Source organism: Ovis aries, chromosome 3 (assembly GCF_016772045.2).
Source record: "Ovis aries strain OAR_USU_Benz2616 breed Rambouillet chromosome 3, ARS-UI_Ramb_v3.0, whole genome shotgun sequence".
NCBI classification, from domain to species: domain Eukaryota; kingdom Metazoa; phylum Chordata; class Mammalia; order Artiodactyla; family Bovidae; genus Ovis; species Ovis aries.
The window spans coordinates 170,989,961-171,011,829 of NC_056056.1; the positions used below are offsets into that span (position 1 = coordinate 170,989,961).

Sequence of the window (21,869 nt, forward strand, 5' to 3'; positions counted from 1 at the left end):
TGCTCTGCCTGCTGCCCAAGAACATAACTAAGTAGAAGGACTTCTGGATGCCCATTTCACCCAGTCTCTGTCCATTACTAGCCTCTGCCTCTCCTGGAAGTCTGCATATCTTCAAGCCACACTTAGGTCCTCACCTCATGCCATACACCGAAAGACAGTGTGCCTTGGGTTGATGCATTTCCTCCCTTGTCAGTCTCTGGAAGACGGAGTGGAGTAGAGCCTGGAGCTGTGGAAAGTAACTTTTCTCAGAATAACAGAGACTGACACTTCCATTACTCTTTTCATTTCTAGAAAATGAAGTGCTGGCCCCAGCTCCAGCTCCAGCCCCAGAAGGTGAGTAAAAAATTACAGTCTTACATGTTTAGTCTGCAAACACAGAACGTCCATCCCAGCGTGATTTGTCCCCCATGGAAGCTGTGAGTATTAAGCTATCCTGGCTGTCACGGGTTTGTAATCATAACTGTACCTTGTGTTTATATAACTTTCTTATGTTAATCTGGTTTAGGATGGCACATCATACACTTATAAAACTTATGAAGTTAAGCCTAAGTTCTTGTGCTCATGCCTTCTCGTGGAGGCTGAGTCTCCAAGGGGCTGAAGGGTTGACAGTGCTTTTTCACACATAGCTAAAGGTAAACAGAGCTAAAGGTAAACATATATTTCTCCCTTAGCCCTGGAAGATGAGCAGCCCTCTCCTTACTTGAACTGTGTCACCATCAAGAACCTCCAGAAACTCCCAGGGGAGTTTCCAGGAAGGTTTGGTGGCCTCAGACTCAACAGCAAAAGCTGCTCCAGTCCCTAGTACTCTGTTGTCCAGCAGGTGGCAACAGATAACAAGCAATAAAGAGTTCCGGTGAATTTGGCAGGTAGAGGGAGTGTCTAGCAACACAAGTGAAGCCTGCTTTTTTTTTTATCCAACACCCAAGGAAGAGAATGAGATTGGAAGAATGGCAAGTTCAAATGGAATCTCCAGGACCATTTGTCTGCCTACTCAAATGGCCCCCACGGTGGAGGCAACCAGAATTGCATGCATTTTCCTACCAAGATGGGCCTCCCTGGTGGCTCAGACAGTAAAGAATCTGCCTACAGTATGGGAGACCTGGGTTCAGTCCCTGGCTCGGGAAGATCCTCTGGGTGGAGAAGATCCACTGAAGTGGCTACCCACTCCAGTATTCTTGCCTGGGAAATCCCATGGACAGAGGAGCCTAGCAGGTTACAGTCCACAGGGTTGCAAAGAGTCGGACATGATTGAGCAACAACAATTTTACTTTTCTTTATCATCAAGACACCAAAGTGCTCTCTCTCACAAGATGAGAAACTGGAATCCAGTAAATAATTATCACAGGATATTATCCATGTGCCCTAACCCTTTAGAAGGATACAGAGCTTACTGATAGCTGTGTGCAAATATACTGTATTTAGAGTGGAAGAAATCTTAGTAGGAAACATTTCCCTGTATTCAGTTTGCTTACAGCCAATTAGATAATAAAATATGGCCCAGAGAACAATTAAATAAGATATACTGGTGGCTCAGTAGTAGAGAATTCTCCTGCCAATGCAGGAGATGCAGGTTCAGTCCCTGGGTCAGAAAGATACCCTGGAGAAGGAACTGGCAACCCACTCCAGTATTCTTGCCTGGAGAATCCCATGGAAAGAGAAGCCTGGTAGGCTACAATCCATGGGGTCATAAACAGTTGGACACGACTGAAGTGTCTTAGCATTCATGACAAATAAGTGAAACAGCTTCAGTGCCATTTAGTTCAAACGGTGGCAAGTTCAAGTTTAGTTTTCTCTCAAACCTACGTGTGACAGTCTTCTTAGGAAGTTCTTTGGTATGTTTTCTCCTTGCACATACAGATTTATGTTTTATTTATTTTGCCAGCACTGAGGACGCCGAGAACCTGCAGGCCAATACAGATATCACCTTTCCTTTCTCTTCTCCAGATCAGCAGCTGTCACTGGGCCACTGTAAAGCTTCCCTTGTTATGCCGTGTTTCATATTTATTGTGTAATACTGACCCCCTCTTCCTAAAACAAGTCTTCTCCCAAACTCTGCTAAAGTTATCCATATTAGTTCATTCAGATTCAGATGTCTATTCATCAATCAAAAAAAAGAGACAGAGAGAATTCATGGTTGAAACAATTCTTTTCTTGCATAAACCATAAGTCAGACACCATTTGTAGGTATCTAAACTATTGATATACAATTTTAATTAGAGATGCAAGCCAGAGGGTCTCAACTGATAAAATCTGATGTTTCGGCTCTTGTGTTGCTTTTTTGCCACACAAATTAACCAAAAAGATTCGAAGAAGGTTCTTCAAAAAGTCTATCCCTTTTTGGCGTCTAAAATAAGTGATCAACATTTTATACTCATTCCATACCAGCATGTTATAACATGGTCTCAGCATAGCTAAGCTATTTTAAAGAAATCTGTATTGCATGTTTCCATGTGTACTTTTTTCAACATGATCAGGTTTATTAACTGTTTTTATTAAAAGTTTAATGTGACTCTACATTATCATTCTTCAATTCATAATAATTCACATATAGTGTAATAAAGGAGTATGCAGCATCATTTCTGCTCTGTTCTGTTAGCATTAATTTCTTGATTCCCCCCTTCACCTCATTGCTCATCACACAATTAAATGCTTTATTTTAAATACTTCATAAAATGTGCTTGTACTTTTCCACACAGAACCAAATAAAGAGAAGGAGGCTGGAACTGCACCAGCAAAAGGTGAGTTGAAGAGAGGAAGAGTGAGGATGAATTCAACAAAGTTAGAAGCAGAAAGAGCTTGGTCATGATTGCCAAGGAGGCCCCATAGAATGTGTCCAAATTAGTTAACTATGATTCCAGATGTCTATTCATCAATTTTTAAAGAGAGAGAGAGAATTTATAGTTGAAACAATTCTTTTCTTACATATACCATAAGTCAGTCACTGTCTGCAGAATTCTAAACTCATATGATTCTAAATGGAGAGATACAAACCAGAGGGTCTCAACTGATACAATTTTATTTCTTGCTCTTGTATTTATTGCCACTCAGCTCAACTGAGAAGATTAATATGGGCACCCAAATATTTCTTTGAAACCACTGTACAGTTGTAGATTTTATCCCCAACTTTTTAATATTATCTAGAGGTCTGAACTACTGGACTTCAAACTTTCTTAAAATGTCTGTCTATTATTGGAGTCTAAAATGAGGTGATCCGTACATTATGCTATTTCCACACCAGTATGTTGTAATATCAGAGAAGGCAATGGCAACCCCCTCCAGTACTCTTGCCTGGAAAATCCCATGGATGGAGGAGCCTGGTAGGCTGCAGTCCATGGGGTCCTATAAGTAGGATACAACTGAGGAACTTCACTTTCACTTTTCACTTGCATGCATTGGAGAAGGAAATAGCAACCCACTCCAGTGTTCTTGCCTGGAGAGTCCCAGGGACGGGGGAGCCTGGTGGGCTGCCGTCTCTGGGGTCGCACAGAGTCGGACAGGACTGAAGCGACTTAGCAGCAGCAGCAGCAGCATGTTGTAATATGGTCTCAGCATAGCTAAGCTATTTTAGCAAAATCTATTTTGCATGATTTTATGTACACTTTTCCCCCAAGGTGATCAGATTTATTAGCTGCTTTAATCATGTTTAATGTGACGCTCTATTGTAATTTACCAATTTGTAATTCATGTATAATAAAGGAGTACATAGCATCATTTATGCTCTACTCTGTTACCATTAATTCTTCTCTCCCCACCTCCACCTTGTTGAAATGAAATGCTTTCTTTAAGATACTTTATAAAATGTGCTTGTACTTTCCACACAGAACCAAACAAAGAGAAGGAGGCTGGAACTGCACCAGCAAAAGGTGAGTTGGGGGAGGAGAGTGAGACTGAATTCAACAAAGTTAGAAGCAGAAAGAGTTTGGTCATGATTACCAGGGGGCCCCATAGAATGTGTCCTTATTAGTTAGCTATGATTCAGATGTCTATTCATCAATATTTAAAGAGAGAGAGAGAGAATTCACGGTTGAAACAATTCTTTCCTTACATATACCACAAGTCAGACACTGCAGGATTCTAGACTCATGTCATTCTAAATGGAGAGATACAAACCAGAGGGTCTCAACTGATGAAATCTGATGTTCTTGCTCTTGCATTGTATTTATTGCCACTCAGCTCAACTGAGAAGATTAATACGGGCACCCAAATATTCTCTTTGAAACCATTGTACAACTGCAGATTTTATCCCTGACTTTTTAATATTATCTGAGGTCCAAACTATTGGACTTCAAACTTTCTTTAAAACTCTGTCTCTTGTTGGAGTCTAAAACGAAGTGATCAAACTTTATGCTATTATCAAACCAATATGTTATAATATAGTCCCAGCATAGCTAAGCTGTTTTAGCAAAATCCGTTTTGCATGATTTTGTGAACACTTTCTCCCCATGATGATCAGATTTATTAGCTGCTTTTATTAAGTTTATATGTGATTCTATAATTCCCCAATTTGCAATTCATGTATAGCATATTAAAGGAGTACATAGCATCATTTATGCTCTATTCTGAGGTCCTTAATTCTTCTCTCCCCACCTCCACCCCATTGCTTATCACACAATAAAATACTCTCATTAACGTATTTTTTAAAGTGTGCTTGTACTTTCCACACAGAACCAAATAAAGAAAAGGAGGCCGGAACTTCACCGGGAAAAGGTGAGTTAGAGGGAGGGAGAGTGAAGCTGAATTCAACAAAGCTAGAAGCAGAAAGAGCTCAGCAATGATTACCATGGAGGCTCCAAAGAGTTTCTCTGCAGTATGTTTCATCAGTGTGGTTTAGAGTTCTTCCTTGGCATTTTATCTGCACAACCTAATCAACATTAATGACAAATGGTGCTTTGATCAGTTTTCATCACATTTTCAAAAGAAAAGCAGCAATGATACTATCACAAGAACTTGCTGTGATGCCAGCAAATTTAATAGTAGTTTCCAAGTTCCCATGTGCATGTGAAGGAAAAGAGATGTCTGGTCTTCTTGGGATTACACCAATTTGGAAAGCTTTCTTGATTTTTTAAAAATTGAATGTTTTCATGTTAGTATGTAAACTGTTCCAGGGTTCACTAGTAATTTTGAAAACTAGCATCCCGTTTTGTAACACTTTGCATTCATGTAGATTTATAGAGTGAGTTATATAGAGGGATAATATAAGTCTAAGCAAGCATCGTGTTACTCCTTAATGAATTGGAAGCATTCATTTCTGTACTATTATTCTAGTCTCACTTTATACGGGGGTAGTCTAGTTTTAGAAAATGAATAATCTTTATCATATACTTTTTCATGGATCCATGAAACGCTAATTCCTTTGTTTCTTCATGGAGGAAGTCGTTGTCATTCCTGACCATTTGTCTCAAGTCAAGGGACATTAGTCTCCTATAGAAGAAAGTTTCCGCTGAGGTAGATGACAATTTTGCTTTGTACATCCATCCACATCACCATTTAAAATTTTTATTTGGTATTTGTGCAATGAAAAACATAGTTTAAATTCTGGAATAATCCATTATTTCTCTTTTATTCTGGAAACCCCTTCTGTGTGTTCTTACTATGTTCAATTTCATTAATGAATTCCTATGATATTATTATCTTCTATACATTAGTAAAATACTTTTTTTTCTTTCTTTCAGTACATTGGACTACTTTTCTTCAGCTAACTTGAATTTACAGCTCTCATAAATGAATACCTAATGTTAGTACACTCACTTTGTCCTTGACCTTCAGTGGCTTCCATGGATAGTAACATGAATGCTAATCCCGGCCACATGGACCAGTCTGAAGGTTATTTGCTTATGGAATGCAGAGAGTGCAAACTCCTAGAACACCTTCCATGAGATGGGTTCAAGGAGGTTTGGACATCCTGGCTGAAGTTATTGTAACATTATTCTTTACAAGGCTGATGGTGTACACCTCTGTTTCCAGATTTGGAAAGGTGCTTGGACCAGGCTGTAAGGCTTAACCAACAGAGCAGATGATGTAATCCCAGAAGGCAAACTGTCAAAGTTTTAACAAAGCCTGTCCCTGACCCTTAATCTGAAAAACCATATTATATTTGTGTGTTTAAATGAGAAAATGCCTACCTTTAAGTTAAAATCAACCAACCAACCAGTCTACCAATCCAAAAAGCTCTTTATGTAGAACACAATATGATGAAAGAGCAAGGTCATTATGACCAAGAAGGGCATTTTGAAATTAGTAACATTTTTTTTCTGACATTTGCAGAAGTTAAACAAGGTCATGGCCACATGCAGTCACATGCTCAGGAACATAAACTGCCATGTATGTGTTTGCTCTACATGCCTAGAAAGCAAATCGATTTAGGATAGAAAGAGACATCCCTAAATAAAGAAGGTAGGTGGTGGAAGTTATTTCTAAATATCCAGTCCCCTTCAACTATTACTTACTTTGATCAAGGACAGAGAAATTTCAAAGAAAATACTCAAGTAAAAAGTAGACACAATAATCATTGCTACATATATAGCCCTGGCTGAGAAAGAATTCTTGCATGAACGTGAGCAAGACTGACAGGTGCAACAGACCTGCCTTCCAGTTTACACTAGAATCCTTGTCCTTCACCCTCCCCCAACCCTCAGTCCATCTAATTGTTTTTATTTTTATTATTTATTTATTTATTTTACTTTATTTTACTTTACAATACTGTATTGGTTTTGCCATACATTGACATGAATCCACCATGGGTGTACATGCGTTCCCAAACATGAACCCCCCTCCCACCTCCCTCCCCCATCTAATTGTTTTTAACCATTCAAGGCAGTTGCTACTTTTTCCCATGATCATCCTAACTTACTTTCACTTCCTCTTCTTTCTCCTGATTTTTCTTGGACTGATTGTGTGTGTCATTAAATCATCCTTTTCTCCACTTAATCTTGTATTAATTGTTCACTCCTTTTCCTAACAGGCTATAAGCTTTGTGATGGTCAGGCACCAAGTCTTAACACCTCTTTGGACCTCTCATCTCATTTCTTCCAGCATCTGGCAGAGAGCTGCATATGGCGATCTCCTAATAAATACCTGTAGAATGAATGATCAGTTGAATTTCCGTGCTGACTTAGCTGCTGAGCTTACAGACAATGGTAATCTAGATAGATTTTTATTTCCATTTGCTGGGCAGGAGGATGAACATCCATCCCATGCATGCTCTTAGTTAGTAAGGTTTGGAATGGGATACCAGTGCTGTGTATTATGTATGCTCATCCTAAGACAACATGGATGATATAAGATCAGCCCATTTAACATTACTGGAAATAGTCACATCTGGATTAGAACATTTCTTGCACTTTAGTGTACTATCTAATTAGTTGAAGTATATTCAGTTAATAGCTCCAAGATGCTCACTATTAAGAACATTCATTAGACTGATTGTAGTTCCATCAGGACAAAGAGAGAACAAATAGCCATCAATCTCCCTTTATACCACATACATGACATATTCTGGGCTTAACCTGACCTTCATTTATAGAAACAGAGTCATAGAGGGCATGTCATTAATCATGGCTCTCTCTGATATTAATCTAAATTAATTTTAAAAAAGAGAGCAACATCCATAGCAAAGCCATCTTAATATCTTTTCCAGACTGACTATCATTCTGTAACAAGCTGGCGATGTTCTGAATTTTTGTTTTTGTTTTTTTGTAGTCGCAGAATGTTGTTTGGTTCTGATATTGATCTTACCGGTAGTGTTTGTGACTAGATGTGCCAACTTTTCACATCTACGGAGTCTCTGGTAAACAGCTAATTTCTCAGGAAGTGGTTTATTATTTGTTTATATTTGCTTGTTTGCCCCTAGACTTGCCTATCTAGGTATCCTGTTCCCTAATAGTGCTCACTGTCTTGGAATTGAAACGATCAAGATGACAATAAAGAAAGGGGTTTAATCAAACAGAAACATTGGAATTTAGATATCTCTTTCAGAGTGATTGTACTGGAAGATAATGTCCTTGAAAAAATAATGCTGCTGTGGCTTAGAATTCTTCCGAAATAATCACAGGTAGCAAATCAATGGAAAGCTAAGTATAGCATCTATATCCTCAGTGGGGCCAGAGATCTGCCTTCTATTCCAATATTCATTTATTCATCTCAAGTGTCCACTGAGTATTGGCTATGTGCCAGGGGCAAGTCTGGGAACTGGGTCTTGCTCTCTTAGAGCCAATTTTCGGGAACTTTAGAAGGAAGAATGGGCTTCCTTGATGGCTCAGATGGTAAATAATCTGCCCTGCAATGTGGGAGACCCAGGTTTGATCTCTGGGCAGAGAAGATTCCTTGGAGAAGGGAATGGCTACCCACTCCAGTATTCTTGCCTGGAGAATTCCATGGACAGAGAAGCTTGGTGGGCAACATGGGATCGCATGGGGTCCATGCAACCTGGGGTCGCAAAGAGTCAGATAGAACCAAGCAACTCACATTTTCACTTTTCAGAGAGGAGAATACCATTAGTAGAGGACGGTAGATTTCAGCTACGGTCACAGTAGACAACTGTGATGGAGGGCCATGGGTGGAGAATAATGTGGGTGCACAAGTGGGGCCATACTGTTTTTTTTCTTTCGATCAATCAACATCATATGTGTGAACTTAGTCTAATGAGACTGAGTCTTTTCTGTGCTGAAACGATTAGCCCTGTGGGGCATTTCAAATCTGGTCCTATGAGTGGTTCCGCATCTGTCAGTAGCATTAGAATCAGAGATCAGCTTGCAGATCAGTACTCATCCTAATGCCTAAGTTCTGATATATATTTTTCAATTTTGAAACTTATCATTTTATAGCCAGTATATTTTTTGGTAAGCCCAGCTGGGATTGTTAATGCCACTCTTTATTTTCCTTCCAGAGAAAAACCTGCCCTTGGTTATTGCTGCAACAGAGATGAAAACTTTTTTTTCCCAGGCATTTTCATTAACATTACCACAAATGAACCCTGTGTGTATTTACTGTCTCATAACTTGGGATGAAGAGTCTTTCTTTTAGCGTGAATGTGGTTATAGGATGAGGAAGTGAATCAGCAGAAGTTCCAGCAAATTTCTCCTAAATGATATGATTTCTTAAATGAAATGATTTTTTTTTCATTTAGGTCCATTTACATCTGCAATAACATTGTCTTGGTCTGTACATTTTAACTACATGATTTATTTATAATGAATTTTGTTAAAAGTTAATATGACTATACTTCAACATCTTAAAACACAGCCATTATAAAATGAAGCGTTGATTTAATAGATTTGGGGGGAAACTCATCAAATAAATGCAATTATAGTACAGTGAATCCTGATTTCAGAAGCACCAAAGTGTGAAGACAGGTGTCTCATTCAGAAAATACCACAAATTAATTAAATGTCTCAAAACATGATGAATTAATGTTAGCTGTTTTTGTTATTGACTTCCATATTGATTGTTATTGTTGCCGTTGTTATTTTGGTAACATATGCCAATATTTACTACAACTGACTGTCCTGCTAGAGGAATTCATAAATTCATCTGTATGAAACAAAGTATTATACCTGTATTTAATTTAGGTTTGTTTACAGTACATTTTAACTGTATATATTCTAAAATCTCAACAATTGTCCTAGGTATGTATACTTTAAAAATTAATTTTAAAAAGGCAATTTAAGTTAAACATAGGTAGGAGTTATTTTATGCCCAAGAGGGCTTGAAGAATTATAGGAATGGATACCTTCTACATTTCTAGGTTTCTCTCTATCACTTTCCAGATTTTTCATATGGACTCCCTGAAAATTCCAGGCTTGTAATGTGAGTTCTTTCTCCATTTTCCAGGTGTTCTTCATCAGGAACTTCAATGTTGAAAGAATTATTTTTAAGATTTTACAAATGCTGTTTTCCCATGACTTAAAGATACATAAAATTCAACTTTGGTAACTTTCTCTTCTATGCAGCTCAGGAAGATAGTTCTGTTGCTTTCAGTTTGTGATGTCACATAGGCCATATCTTTAGCCTAAAACAGATGTTTAAGTTTCCATCACCATGGTAGTTGCTTTTAAATAGAAATAAGAAAATATGACATATTTTGCCTTTTTTATTTGCAAATGGTCTTTGTATAATGACACACCTTTCATATGTGTGATGTTGGATTAGGCAGAGCCCAAAAGAGTTGGATGTTCAATTTTCCTCCAAGCTTTAGAACCTGTTTTTCTATGGTACATAAGAAAAAATTCAACCAGGCAATTTTTTAAAGGAGTTCAGGTTCAGAATCCCAACGTCTTCATTTTATTTCCCAATCTAAAAGATGACAGGAACAAAACTACTTTATTTTTTTTTAATGTCAACATTTTAGTTTTATTTATTTATTTTAAAATTCCATCTCATTTTTAATTGGAGGATAATTACTTTACAATGCTGTGATGGTTTTTGCCATACTTCAACATAAATCAGCCAAAGGCACACCCATACGCCCTCCCTCTCACCGCCCTCCCCAACCTACATCTCTAGGTTGTCACAGGACAGCAGCTTTGGGTTCTGCTTTATTTATTTTGACCATGCCACATGGCTTGCAGGATCTCAGTTTCCCGACCGCAGGTTAAATCCAGGCCACAGCAATGAAAGGCTGTGATGCTTTCTATATGGTGCCTTCAGCTCAGTTCAGTTCAGTTCAGTTCAGTCACTCAGTCGTGTCCGACTCTTTGCGACCCCATGAATCCCAGCACGCCAGGCCTCTCTGTCCATCACCAACTCCCGGAGTTCACTCAGACTCACATCCATTGAGTCGGTGATGCCATCCAGCCATCTCATCCTCTGTCGTCCCGTTCTCCTCCTGCCCCCAATCCCTCCCAGCATCAGAGTCTTTTCCAATGAGTCAACTCTTCGCATGAGGTGGCCAAAGTACTGGAGTTTCAGCTTTAGCATCATTCCTTCCAAAGAACACCCAGGACTGATCTCCTTCAGAATGGACTGGTTGTAACTCCTTGCAGTCCAAGGGACTCTCAAGAGTCTTCTCCAACATCACTGTTCAAAAGCATCAATTCTTCGGTGCTCAGATTTCTTCACAGTCCAACTCTCGCATCCATACATGACTACTGGAAAACCATAGCCTTGACTAGATGGACCTTTGTTGGCAAAGTAGTCTCTGCTTTTGAATATGCTATCTAGGTTGGTCATAACTTTCCTTCCAAGGAGTAAGCGTCTTTTAATTTCATGGCTGCAGTCACCATCTGCAGTGATTTTGGAGCCCAAAAAAATAAAGTCTGACACTGTTTCCACTGTTTCCCCATCTATTTCCCATGAAGTGATGGGACCAGATGCCATGATCTTCGTTTTCTGAATGTTGAGCTTTAAGCCAACTTTTTCACTCTCCTCTGTCACTTTCAGCAAGAGGCTTTTTAGTTCCTCTTCACTTTCTGCCATAAGGGTGGTGTCATCTGCATATCTGAGGTTATTGATATTTCTCCCGGCAACCTTGATCCCAGCTTGTGCTTCTTCCAGCCCAGCGTTTCTCATGATGTACTCTGCATAGAAGTTCAATAAGCAGGGTGACAATATACAGCCTTGACGTACTCCTTTTCCTATTTGGAATCAGTCTGTTGTTCCATGTCCAGTTCTAACTGTTGCTTCCTGACCTGCATACAGATTTCTCAAGAGGCAGGTCAGATGGTCTGGTATTCCCATCTCTTTCAGAATTTTCCACAATTGATTGTGGTCCACACAGTCAAAGACTTTGGCATAGTCAATAAAGCAGAAATAGATGTTTTTCTGGAACTCTCTTGCTTTTTCCATGATCTAGCAGATGTTGGCAATTTGATCTCTGGTTCCTCTGCCTTTTCTAAAACCAGCTTGAACATCTGGAAGTTCATGGTTCACATATTGCTGAAGCCTGGCTTGGAGAATTTTGAGCATTACTTTACTAACATGTGAGATGAGTGCAATTGTGTGGTAGTTTGAGCATTCTTTGGCATTGCCTTTCTTTGGGATTGGAATGAAAACTGACCCTTCCCAGTCCTGTGGCCACTGCTGAGTTTTCCAAATTTGCTGGCATATTGAGTGCAGCACTTTCATAGCATCATCTTAATAGTCTAAAATAGTTGTGCATGTTCCTCAAATAGTCTTATAATTTAGTGGGCTTGAAACTACTCACCCGTCAAATTTTTGCTTCAAATGTGGCTTCTCTTTTCATTTTAGTTTTACGAAAGTGTGTATTCTTTTCCCAATCACTTGCATTCTAAACAATTAATTCAACAGTTCATTAGGGTTCATCAGGCACTGTGCACAAAGTATACAAACAACAACCACACCTGTATAAAATGCAGTGTTCATTTGACTGAAAATAGTTCTATTTCCTAGTTAATATATAATAAAGGAAGCTGCTTTCTAGGATTTGGTTGCGCTTTATTTTTTTTTTTCTTTTTTTTTTTGGTTGTGCTTTAAAACTTCATTTTTAAGAATTTTTACAGGACTTTAAATCAAGATTCTTTATGTATTTTAGTAAATACAGGCCTTCAAATAGGTTACACGAATAAAATACTGCATACTGAGTTAAATGTATGGCAAATAATATAGAGACATCGCAAGGCATTTTATTTTTTGTTATGTAAAATTTTAATTATATAAGTTTTCTGAAATGCAGAATTACCCTAAGAGCTCAGAAATATCTCAGTTCAGTTCAGTTGCTCAGTCATGCCTGCCTCTTTGTGACCCCATGGACTGTAGCACAACAGGCTTCCCAGTCGATCACCAACTCCTGGAGCTTGCTCAGACTTGCAGAAATACCTAGACTTCCCCAAATGCAAAAAGTTTGTGGAGAGTAAATGGATATTCCAGGAGAAAAGATTCAAACATGAACTAAGTTTGGGAAATGCTAATACTGTATCATTTCTGATCTCCATCCTCATGAGCACTGAAGACTCTGAGATACCTTTCAGTAACTGCATACAAACAACACTATCAAACACAAACATGAAACTTTATTTAGCCTAGTGTTTCCCAAGCTTCTTTGACCAAAGAGACCTTCCTCTGAAGAATCTTCAATCCCACAATACCCAGTGAATCACCTTTTGGGTTCTGAAGATATGATATTAAGGTTTTCTATACATTACATTAGTTATTTTGTTAAAAAAAGTAATAAAACACATCTTTGGTTGACCGTTGAAGAAATTTCAGGCGAGTAAATAATATATGTCGTAAATATACTAATATGTTGTACCTGTGCTACTTACTTTTTGTCAGGACTTTTTAAAGCAATTTTTAAACCAATAGTCTCATGCGTTTGTTTTCTGTTCTCTATTTTATATAGTCATTTAAGTTCGTATTTTGAAGCCCACAATTATTCTAGTATTTTAAGTAAAACATTATTGTTATTTATACTAACACTAGTCTTTATGCTTTGGAAGGAAAGGAGTAGAAGTTTAGATAAACACCAAATACCTATTTAACCATCTAAAATGTAAGACACTTTGAAATTCAGACATTTTAGAAAATATTCAGTGTCTTTGTACAAACACTACAAGGGATATTTTGAATTTTTAAAATGGGTAAATATTGGATTGGCCAAAAAATTCATTCGTGTTTTTCTGTAAGATGTTACAGAAAAAAAAAAATTTCTTTGCCCAACCTTATCTTATAAATATATATAAAGTATCTGTAAATAGTTTACAAACTGGTAAATATTTTTCAGATTATATTGTCCAACACCAATACAATCTTGGGAAAAGATAGATAAAATTTATAAAATAACTACTGGTGAACTTAGTAAGTATAACAAATTGATACATACTAGTTATTGTTGACTTTTGTTTCATAAATATAGAAGGAGAATTAATTATAAGGCTTTCTGAGGCCATTGAGTTATCAAACTATATAAAAACATATATGATTTTATGTCTGTGTTCAAATGAATGTGGTATATGAGTTATGCTGTCAGTGACTTTTGCTACAAAATAAGAACTCAAAACGCACTTCCATTGTTGATTTCATTGAAGTTAGACTATTTGCATTAATTTTGTTTCTAATTTACAAGTACATAAAAAGTTTGCATAGAATACCATTTTTAAAGCTACTTTCATTGGGATTATCCAAATCTCTCACTCTTTGACAACATTTGTTTATTTTTCTCTTTTGCTTACAGTTTAGTCTTTCAGGTGCCAAGTCCTCTAAGGCTTACTCATCGGTTGAGAGTTCTGTGTAGTTTCTCTTCTTCTTTTGCAGATTTCTCTTTTCTCAGGATACTCAGGATGAAGTTCTTTTCTCCTTGACTTTTGATTCCTCTTTCTTATTTCAGATGAAGAGGACGCCTCCCCTCCTGTTGCCCTGCCTCCAGGTTAGGATGATTCCAACTCCTTTCCCCACTTTGTAATGCATTATTGATTGACAGTAAAGGTGATGGGTTGACAGAGCTGCTCAATGAGACCAAACTCAGAACAGGGTACCCCCTTCTTGCCAGTGCCAAAGAGGGAAAATGTTGGCTTTAATGGCAATTTTTTTTTAACATCAGAAACTTTTTTAAAAGAGGCTTTCTTTGTGAAATAAATAAAAGTATTAACTCTTGGATATAAATTTTAGGGGCAAAAAAATGTTTCACCTCCAGCTGAATACTCTTTTCCCTTGTTCTTTAGATATGTGGATTTGTAAAACTTTATTCTTGTTTTTTAAATAGGACATATACCTTTTATAGATGTTTTCAAAGCTGAAGCTCTACTGGTTTTCCATTCCAGACCAACTTGTAGTGTCTTTTCTCCCCATCATCAAAAGAGACAGGATTTGGGGGATCTGAGAAGGTTAAAACCAGCATTCCATTTTCTCCCCTCCCCCTTGTGTCATCCAAATCACACTTTCCTTTCAGGTTTGGGTAGTCGGGCTCTGGAAAGAAAAGATTCAGGTGAGCACACACCGGAAGCAAGGTGTCTCGACCTCATCCTAATATAGTAATCACTAATGACCTCATTTCTTGAAGCTGTATTTGATTCTAATCTTGGTTTTATTCAGTTTGTAGCTTTTATAGCAATCTTTTATTACATTCCTCTGACTAGAAAACTAATGCATTAAGAAACAATTAATTTTGCATGATACACACACACACACACGCACACACACACACATGAATTCAGAAATCTAGCCACATACACCACAGGTTCCTTTGTTTCATTATCACTATCTTTTTAACATTTGGCAAATACATAGAGATGAAGAGACTTTTAAAATCACCATTCCTGGGATGTATTGACATTAGATAATAATTCCTATTTTTATAGAAATTTACATACACTTAAAAAGAATAATATCAAATGTAACCTGCTGTAGCCACATGTGTTTGAATGCAGACTGATTCTGCTATGGACCTCTTTGTGGGTGGGGCATTTTTGCAGACTCTTTCTGAGATAAAAATGAGCAAAACAGAATATCCAAGTCCTCACATTTCAAATATTAATGGCCACTCTGCACTATTACAAATATACACAACATAAAATTTTAACATCAACTTGGGTATTTTTTGAAATTGTACAATCACGTGACAACGTTGCTTAACTTCACTGTGAAAATGATGGTCTACGGATAAGAATACTAAGCATGATTGACACATGGGAACTAAAATAACTAAATCTACATTTCCTCCTTTTCAAGACACATTAACAGGTTGAGTGTTGGCAGCCCATGCAATTTTTTTCCAGTTATTAGTGGCTGAAACTGAACTTCCTTTCATTCAGCTCTCAGAGACAGAAGAACTTTCTACAGTTCTCTCTCCTGCTCTCCTCATTGGACAGCTGATTGATACCTCCTAAGCACCTGGAGCACAAACTAGAAAATGCAAAATAAGCTTCATTTCCAGGTTGTCTGTCTTCATGGGAAAGCCTCAAAGAGATTATTTCTCTTTCTGTTTTTCTAGTTTTCCCCCCTCTCTTTCAGGACGATCCTAGAGTTCTTGAAATCTGTGCCTGCAGGTCACGATCTGTTACTTAATTGTCAAACTAAGGCCACATCATACAACCATCATGGAATTATCTAATCATACAACAGTGAAGAATCTAGACATATGAGGCCAGGCTTGGTAGTCTGACCTTTCCCACTTGACCTGCAAACTGATCCATCCCGTTAGTCTTTTCCAACTCAGCTGTTGTATAGACAAGGCTTTATAGCCTGTCACCTGGAAAAACACTAAGGCTCTGCTTTCATAGCCTTCCGACGGGTATTTATCAGTTAGGGGATAGGCAGAATTAGGAAACAAAGGAAACTTGGCTGCCAGGAAAGAGTAACAAACTTTCTGAGAAGTTTTGTTATTCCTAGAAATTAGATTCCATCTGGAAGACATAGCCCTTTAAGAATGGGAATCGCTCAGTCTCTACTAATGGCTGTGGGGAGGTGGATGGAAAGAATGATGTTATATTTATCTAGGTTATTTAGACAAAGAGAAGCTTCCGTGTTGACAAGAAAAACAAACCCAGGTAAGTCTGCCTAAAAAGAACCTAGCCCTGAAATGATCCTTTTCCTCCTTTCTGCTCATTAGAATGGTCTATTGGTGAATCACCAGCTGGGGAGGAACAGGACAAGCAGAATGCCAACAGTCAGCTGTCCACCCTATTTGTGGAAAAGCCTCAAGGCGGAAGTGTGAAAGTTGGTGAGTTCCAAGCATTAAATCCTTGTCTTTTTTTTTTTAAGATAAAGACTAAATTCAAATAACATAAAATTAAGCATTTAAAAGTGAGTGATCAGTAGCCATTAGTACACTCAACTGTATAACCAAGTACCAAAATATATTCATCACCCCCAAATCCATGGACAGAAGAAGCTGGTGGGCTTACAGTCCTTAGGGTCACAAAGAGTTGGACACAACTGAGTACACACACTCCCCAAAAAGAAACCTTAAATCCTGTCCAGGTTTATCCCTCTTTCTCCCTTCCCTAACCCTGGCAACCAATAATCTCTTTGTCTCTATGAATGTCCCTATTCTGGATATTTAATATAAGTGGAATCACACAATAAGATGGGACCTTTTGTGTCTGGTTTCTTTCACTTAGCATAATGTTTTCAAGGTCTATCCAAGTTGTGGCATGAATCAGTGTTTTATTCCTTCTTATGGCTGAAAAATATTCTATTGAGTGACAGTTATCGTTTCAATAATCTGTAGCACAGAGTGTTGAGTGCCTGGACCCCTGCCAGGGTAGGTTCAAATCAGTTTCTTCATCTGTAAAATGGAGATAATACTACCCATGAAGTACTCTGAATAGTCCCTGAAGTATCTTCAAGTGGAAGCCTCAAGGTGGAACTGTGAAAGTTGGTGAGCTGATGTTTGCTGTCATTACAACACATCTTATTCCATAAAATGATTATAAATCTGCACACATGCTGGATCAAGAGTTGCAATGTCTCAGAGGAAGCTGATCAGACAGATGGTTTAATTCTGGAGATATTCATTAAAAAATATTGACTATTTACCTCCTGTTTTAGACATTGTGCTAAACACTGAGTAAAATATGTGAGCACTCAGAATTTACAGACTTAATGGGATGAGCAAACAAGAAGAAATTAAACAAACAAATCATCACAGAAGCCATCGCAAATGCCATGAAGGAAACAAAGTGGTCAGCCAGAGAGTGACCAGGAGGTCCAGGAATTTTAACTAAATGAATTTTTATAAGGAATATATTATGATCAGAACTAGTCTTTGACACCAAATGTTTTGCAAATGAACACACAGCTGACTACAGTCTAAAATTACTTCTTTTAAGTCTGGAATACAGAAGCACACTGTATATGAATAGAAATGCTTGCTCTCCTTGTGTTTCTGGAAGACACCAAAATGCTGGACTGGCCACTGGGCTAGAATTTTGATGTCCTTTAGGCCTAATGAGTCAATACAAACAAATAGGAGACTTTACCTCAAAAAGATCAGTTTCATTTAGTCATATTCTTATAACTCCAGTCTTAGCATCATCTTGCCTAATAAAAAGGATGGGAAAAATCCATATATATATATGCATATATATATATATATGCATATATATATATTAATACATGGTATGTGTGTGTTTTCTCATTTTTTCTTTCATTTTTTCATATTTATGCATACTCATAGAGATATTGTGCATTTGGCTTTAGACCACCACAATAAAGTAAATATCATTATAAAGCAAGTCCCAAGAAATTTTTTTCTCCCAATGCATATGAAAGTTATGTTTACACTATAGTCTACTAAGTATGCAATAGATGGTTGGTTGGACGGTTGGATGGCATCACCAACTCAATGGACAGTTTGAGTAAGCTCTAGGAGTTGGTAATGGACAGGGAAACCTGATGTACTGCAGTCCATGGGGTCACAAACAGTTGGACACTACTGAACGACTGAACTGAACTGAGTGTTACGTTTAAAAAAACAATGTACTTACCTTCGTTAAAAATGCTTTACTGCTAAAAAATGCTAACCATTATCTGAACCTTCCGTGAGTCATAATCTTTTTGTAATACTAACATAAAAGATTACTGATCACAGATCACCATACTAAACATAACAATAATGAGAAGTTTGAAATATTGCCAAAATGTGACGCAGAAGCATGAAGTGAGCAAATGCTATTGGAAAAATGACTTGCTCGATGCAGGGGTACCACAAACCTTCAATTGGTTTTTTAAAAAAGCAATAAATTTGAAGTACAATAAAGCAAAGTGCAATAAAATGAGGTATGCTTGAATAGATTGTTTTATATGCATTACATGTGCTTGGATTCCAAATAAAAATTATTTCCACTAATTTCCCCATTGCTCCTTTTCTGCTTCATAAACCTCAAAAGCAGAAGCAGTTAGAGTATCCTAGAAACTAGAGTTCTCATTAAAAAAGTCAGGGCCCTTCCATTGTTCAATTCCAGCTGTGTCAGTCACATCATAGTAGTCCTGTCTAACTCCTTTCGTGCATGCTAAGTTACTTCAAGTTGTGTCCGGCTCTTTGAGACTCCATGGACTGTAGCCCACCAAGCTCTTCTGTCCATGGAATTCTCCAGACAGGAACACTGGAGTGGGTTGCCATGCCCTCCTCCAGGGATCTTCCTGACCTAGGGATCAAACCTACATCTCCTTTGTCTCCTGCATTGGCAGGCAGGCTCTTTACCACGAGCGCCACCTGGGAAGCCCCAAATGGCAATTTTAAAACCACAATGTGAATTGCCTGTGTTTTTTCCCTAGGTGAAAATATCACCTTTATAGCCAAAGTCCAGGCTGAAGATCTTCTCAGAAAGCCCACCATCAAATGGTTCAAAGGGAAATGGATGGACCTGGCCAGCAAAGCTGGAAAGCACCTCCAGCTGAAGGAAACTTTCGAAAGGCATAGCCGGGTATGACCCTGAGCTCCTGCTGCAGGGACCTGACCGGCTGGTTCCTCTGTGTGCGTCAGAGGCCATTTTCAGGTTCAGCTTTGAGGGACGTCAGTTCCAGAAAATCCACTGGAGTTATCATTCCCGGTGTTTATACTCCAGTGTGGTGGCCCTGCTGTGCCCAGGGGCTTCAGAGCACTGCGCTGACCCCTCCTGTATTGAGAACATTGTACCAGAATCCCCAGATGCAGACACATCTTTAAGCCAATGCTGTGGAATTGGGGAAATACCTGCAATGTGGTGTCTTTTTTCTGCTAGCAGGGTAGGGCTGAAATGTGTTCGGATGCATTTCTTTGCAGGTGTACACATTCGAGATGCAGATCATCAAAGCCAAAGAGAACTACGCAGGAAACTACAGATGTGAGGTCACCTATAAGGATAAGTTTGACAGCTGTTCATTCGATCTTGAAGTACATGGTAAGAGAGGCTTCTAGTCTGGATAAGTGTGATGTTTATTTATTTATTTTTTTTAATGGGGTGTGAGAGGATAGAGGAGAATAAGGTCATTTATTAGTGTGAGATTTCAAAAATGAAGTTTCCTGGAACAAGGATGTCAGGAAATCCAGGTAGAAGGGAGGATTGTCTCTTATAAGGACTAATGTCAGATATGGACATTCTTCATCTATATGTTCTGTGTACTGCCAAGAGTGAATTTGATAAGAATAAATTAAAGGTATATATGTAGATTAGGGGGAAAAAAGCAATACTTCGATAAGTAAACAAAGGGAAAGTTGACTTGGTAACAAATCAAAAGTGTGACATAGCTTTGTATTTTTAGACAAAGCTGAGGCAATCTAAAACCAGAGCATTAAAAATGTTACAGCATCTAGGTTTAGGAAGTGCTACTGCTCTCTGTAACATGTTACTTGTTCTGTGTTTGGGGGTCATGCCTTTGGCCATAGGCACTGTATCACCACTGGGATCCCTCCTGGAGTAGGATAACTGGGAGGATGAAGAATCCAGGAACCATAGTCCATTCACCTTGAATGTGTAGGTGAAGAAGGTCCAGCATTTATGATTCATTGTAATAAATCACAGAAGGGCTGACACAGAAAGAGGGAAAGGCAGATAAGCATCAAAAGGTGGAAATTATGAGAAGGTGAATTTTGCATTCACGTTAGCACTAGCTCTTTCTTTAAAGCCATATAGACACCACAGATGGCTGTGAGAGTCCTAGTCTGAGAATTGTCAAGAGGCTGAATGACCACGGGTTGAGATGTCAGTATTAAGTGGGACTCTGGTCCTGAGCACTGCTTCTTCACCCGGCCAGGCATCTGAGAATCACCTAAGGGGCTTTCTAAGAATACTGATTTCTGGGTGCCCATCCTCAGTCTGGTGAATCAAAATTTTCAGCAGGGAGATGAAGAAGCTGATAGTGTTTAAGCTCCTTGGACGATTCTACTGGGCACACAGGTGGAATGACAACAGGATAGGGGAACTCCTAAAGTCCCATCATTGATTGTGCGGGAGGGAAGATAATCTCTGATGTCTCAGCAGCTCAGCCCCTGGGAGCAGAGCCACGCCTGCCCGACCCCCTTCACCTGATTCCTTCCCTCTGAAGAATCCCCACAGCCTGGAGAGGAACTGAACACAAAACTGGGTTCTTAATGGGTGTTTATTTTATTGTCTTCTTTCCTTTCAAAGAATCTACTGGGACTACTCCAAACATTGACATCAGATCTGCTTTCAAGAGAAGGTAACTTCAAAAGAGGGATCTAGGTATCTTTTGTAAAACATGAAAGTAAAGGATTTTCAAATACATGTCCCCTTCCTCCACACTCTATATTGCAAATGAGATCAAGTCTTTTCACTAAAGTCAAACATACCGAATATTCAGAAGTTAGTTTTCAAGAGATGCCATAGGCTTAATGCCATATTGTGTATATGCTGATCATTTTTTAGAATATTCTTGATATAGTAAAGCACTCATTTTATAGGTCTCATAGTTGCCTTAGAAAGACGTTTTCTTTCTATTCATATGTGGCTTCTTCCTGAATTGCATTATTTTCTGCCAAGTGGCCCAGAAAGATATATAACAATACACATCTCATATAGCATCAGTTAAGTAATGTCAGAAAACTTACATTGCTTTTTATTTAGGAATCACGTATAGAGCCATTAAACCATATGCCCAGAAAGCTACAATTAAGTAGCTCCTTACTAAAGTTAGCACAATTTAAGTATGGGATTATCCTAAATGAAAGACCATTGAGTCTGCTGGAATAAGGAACATTGTAGAAAGGCAAAATATAGATACTTACCTGATTTATTTTGCAACCACCAAGGCCAAAAAATCATAAAGTCAAGGAAGAAAAATGAAAAATTTTCTAGTCTGTGAGAAATGTGACCAGTCTCTTCCTGGTATTATTTTCTTCTCTGTACTTCTTACTTATCTAGAATTCTTCCAAAATAGAAATTCATTAATGAGAGGAAATGTTTTGTTCTTCCTAAGACTGAATCCACATAACAGTTTTGTTGAGTAAGGAAAGACATCCCAAACCAGTATAAAACAAT

The 21,869-nt window shown here is 38.3% G+C and overlaps 1 protein-coding gene across 38 annotated transcripts in view; it reads left to right on the plus strand.

The window, feature by feature from the left end:
* The window catches only part of MYBPC1 (myosin binding protein C1), a 95,368-nt gene that overhangs the window by 19,470 nt on the left and 54,029 nt on the right, over positions 1 to 21,869 (plus strand). For 14 of the 38 annotated variants that reach the window (XM_060413109.1, XM_060413119.1, XM_060413127.1 and 11 more), the window contains exons 2-9: positions 292 to 333; positions 2,697 to 2,738; positions 3,822 to 3,863; positions 4,666 to 4,707; positions 16,499 to 16,609; positions 19,168 to 19,316; positions 19,655 to 19,772; positions 21,000 to 21,051. In XM_060413109.1, the coding sequence (XP_060269092.1) occupies positions 292 to 333; positions 2,697 to 2,738; positions 3,822 to 3,863; positions 4,666 to 4,707; positions 16,499 to 16,609; positions 19,168 to 19,316; positions 19,655 to 19,772; positions 21,000 to 21,051 (598 nt within the window). Of the gene's footprint in view, positions 1 to 291; positions 334 to 2,696; positions 2,739 to 3,821; positions 3,864 to 4,665; positions 4,708 to 14,278; positions 14,318 to 14,839; positions 14,876 to 16,498; positions 16,610 to 19,167; positions 19,317 to 19,654; positions 19,773 to 20,999; positions 21,052 to 21,869 lie in introns of all 38 variants that reach the window. The other 24 variants (XM_060413105.1, XM_060413108.1, XM_060413114.1 and 21 more) reach the window with 2 other exon arrangements.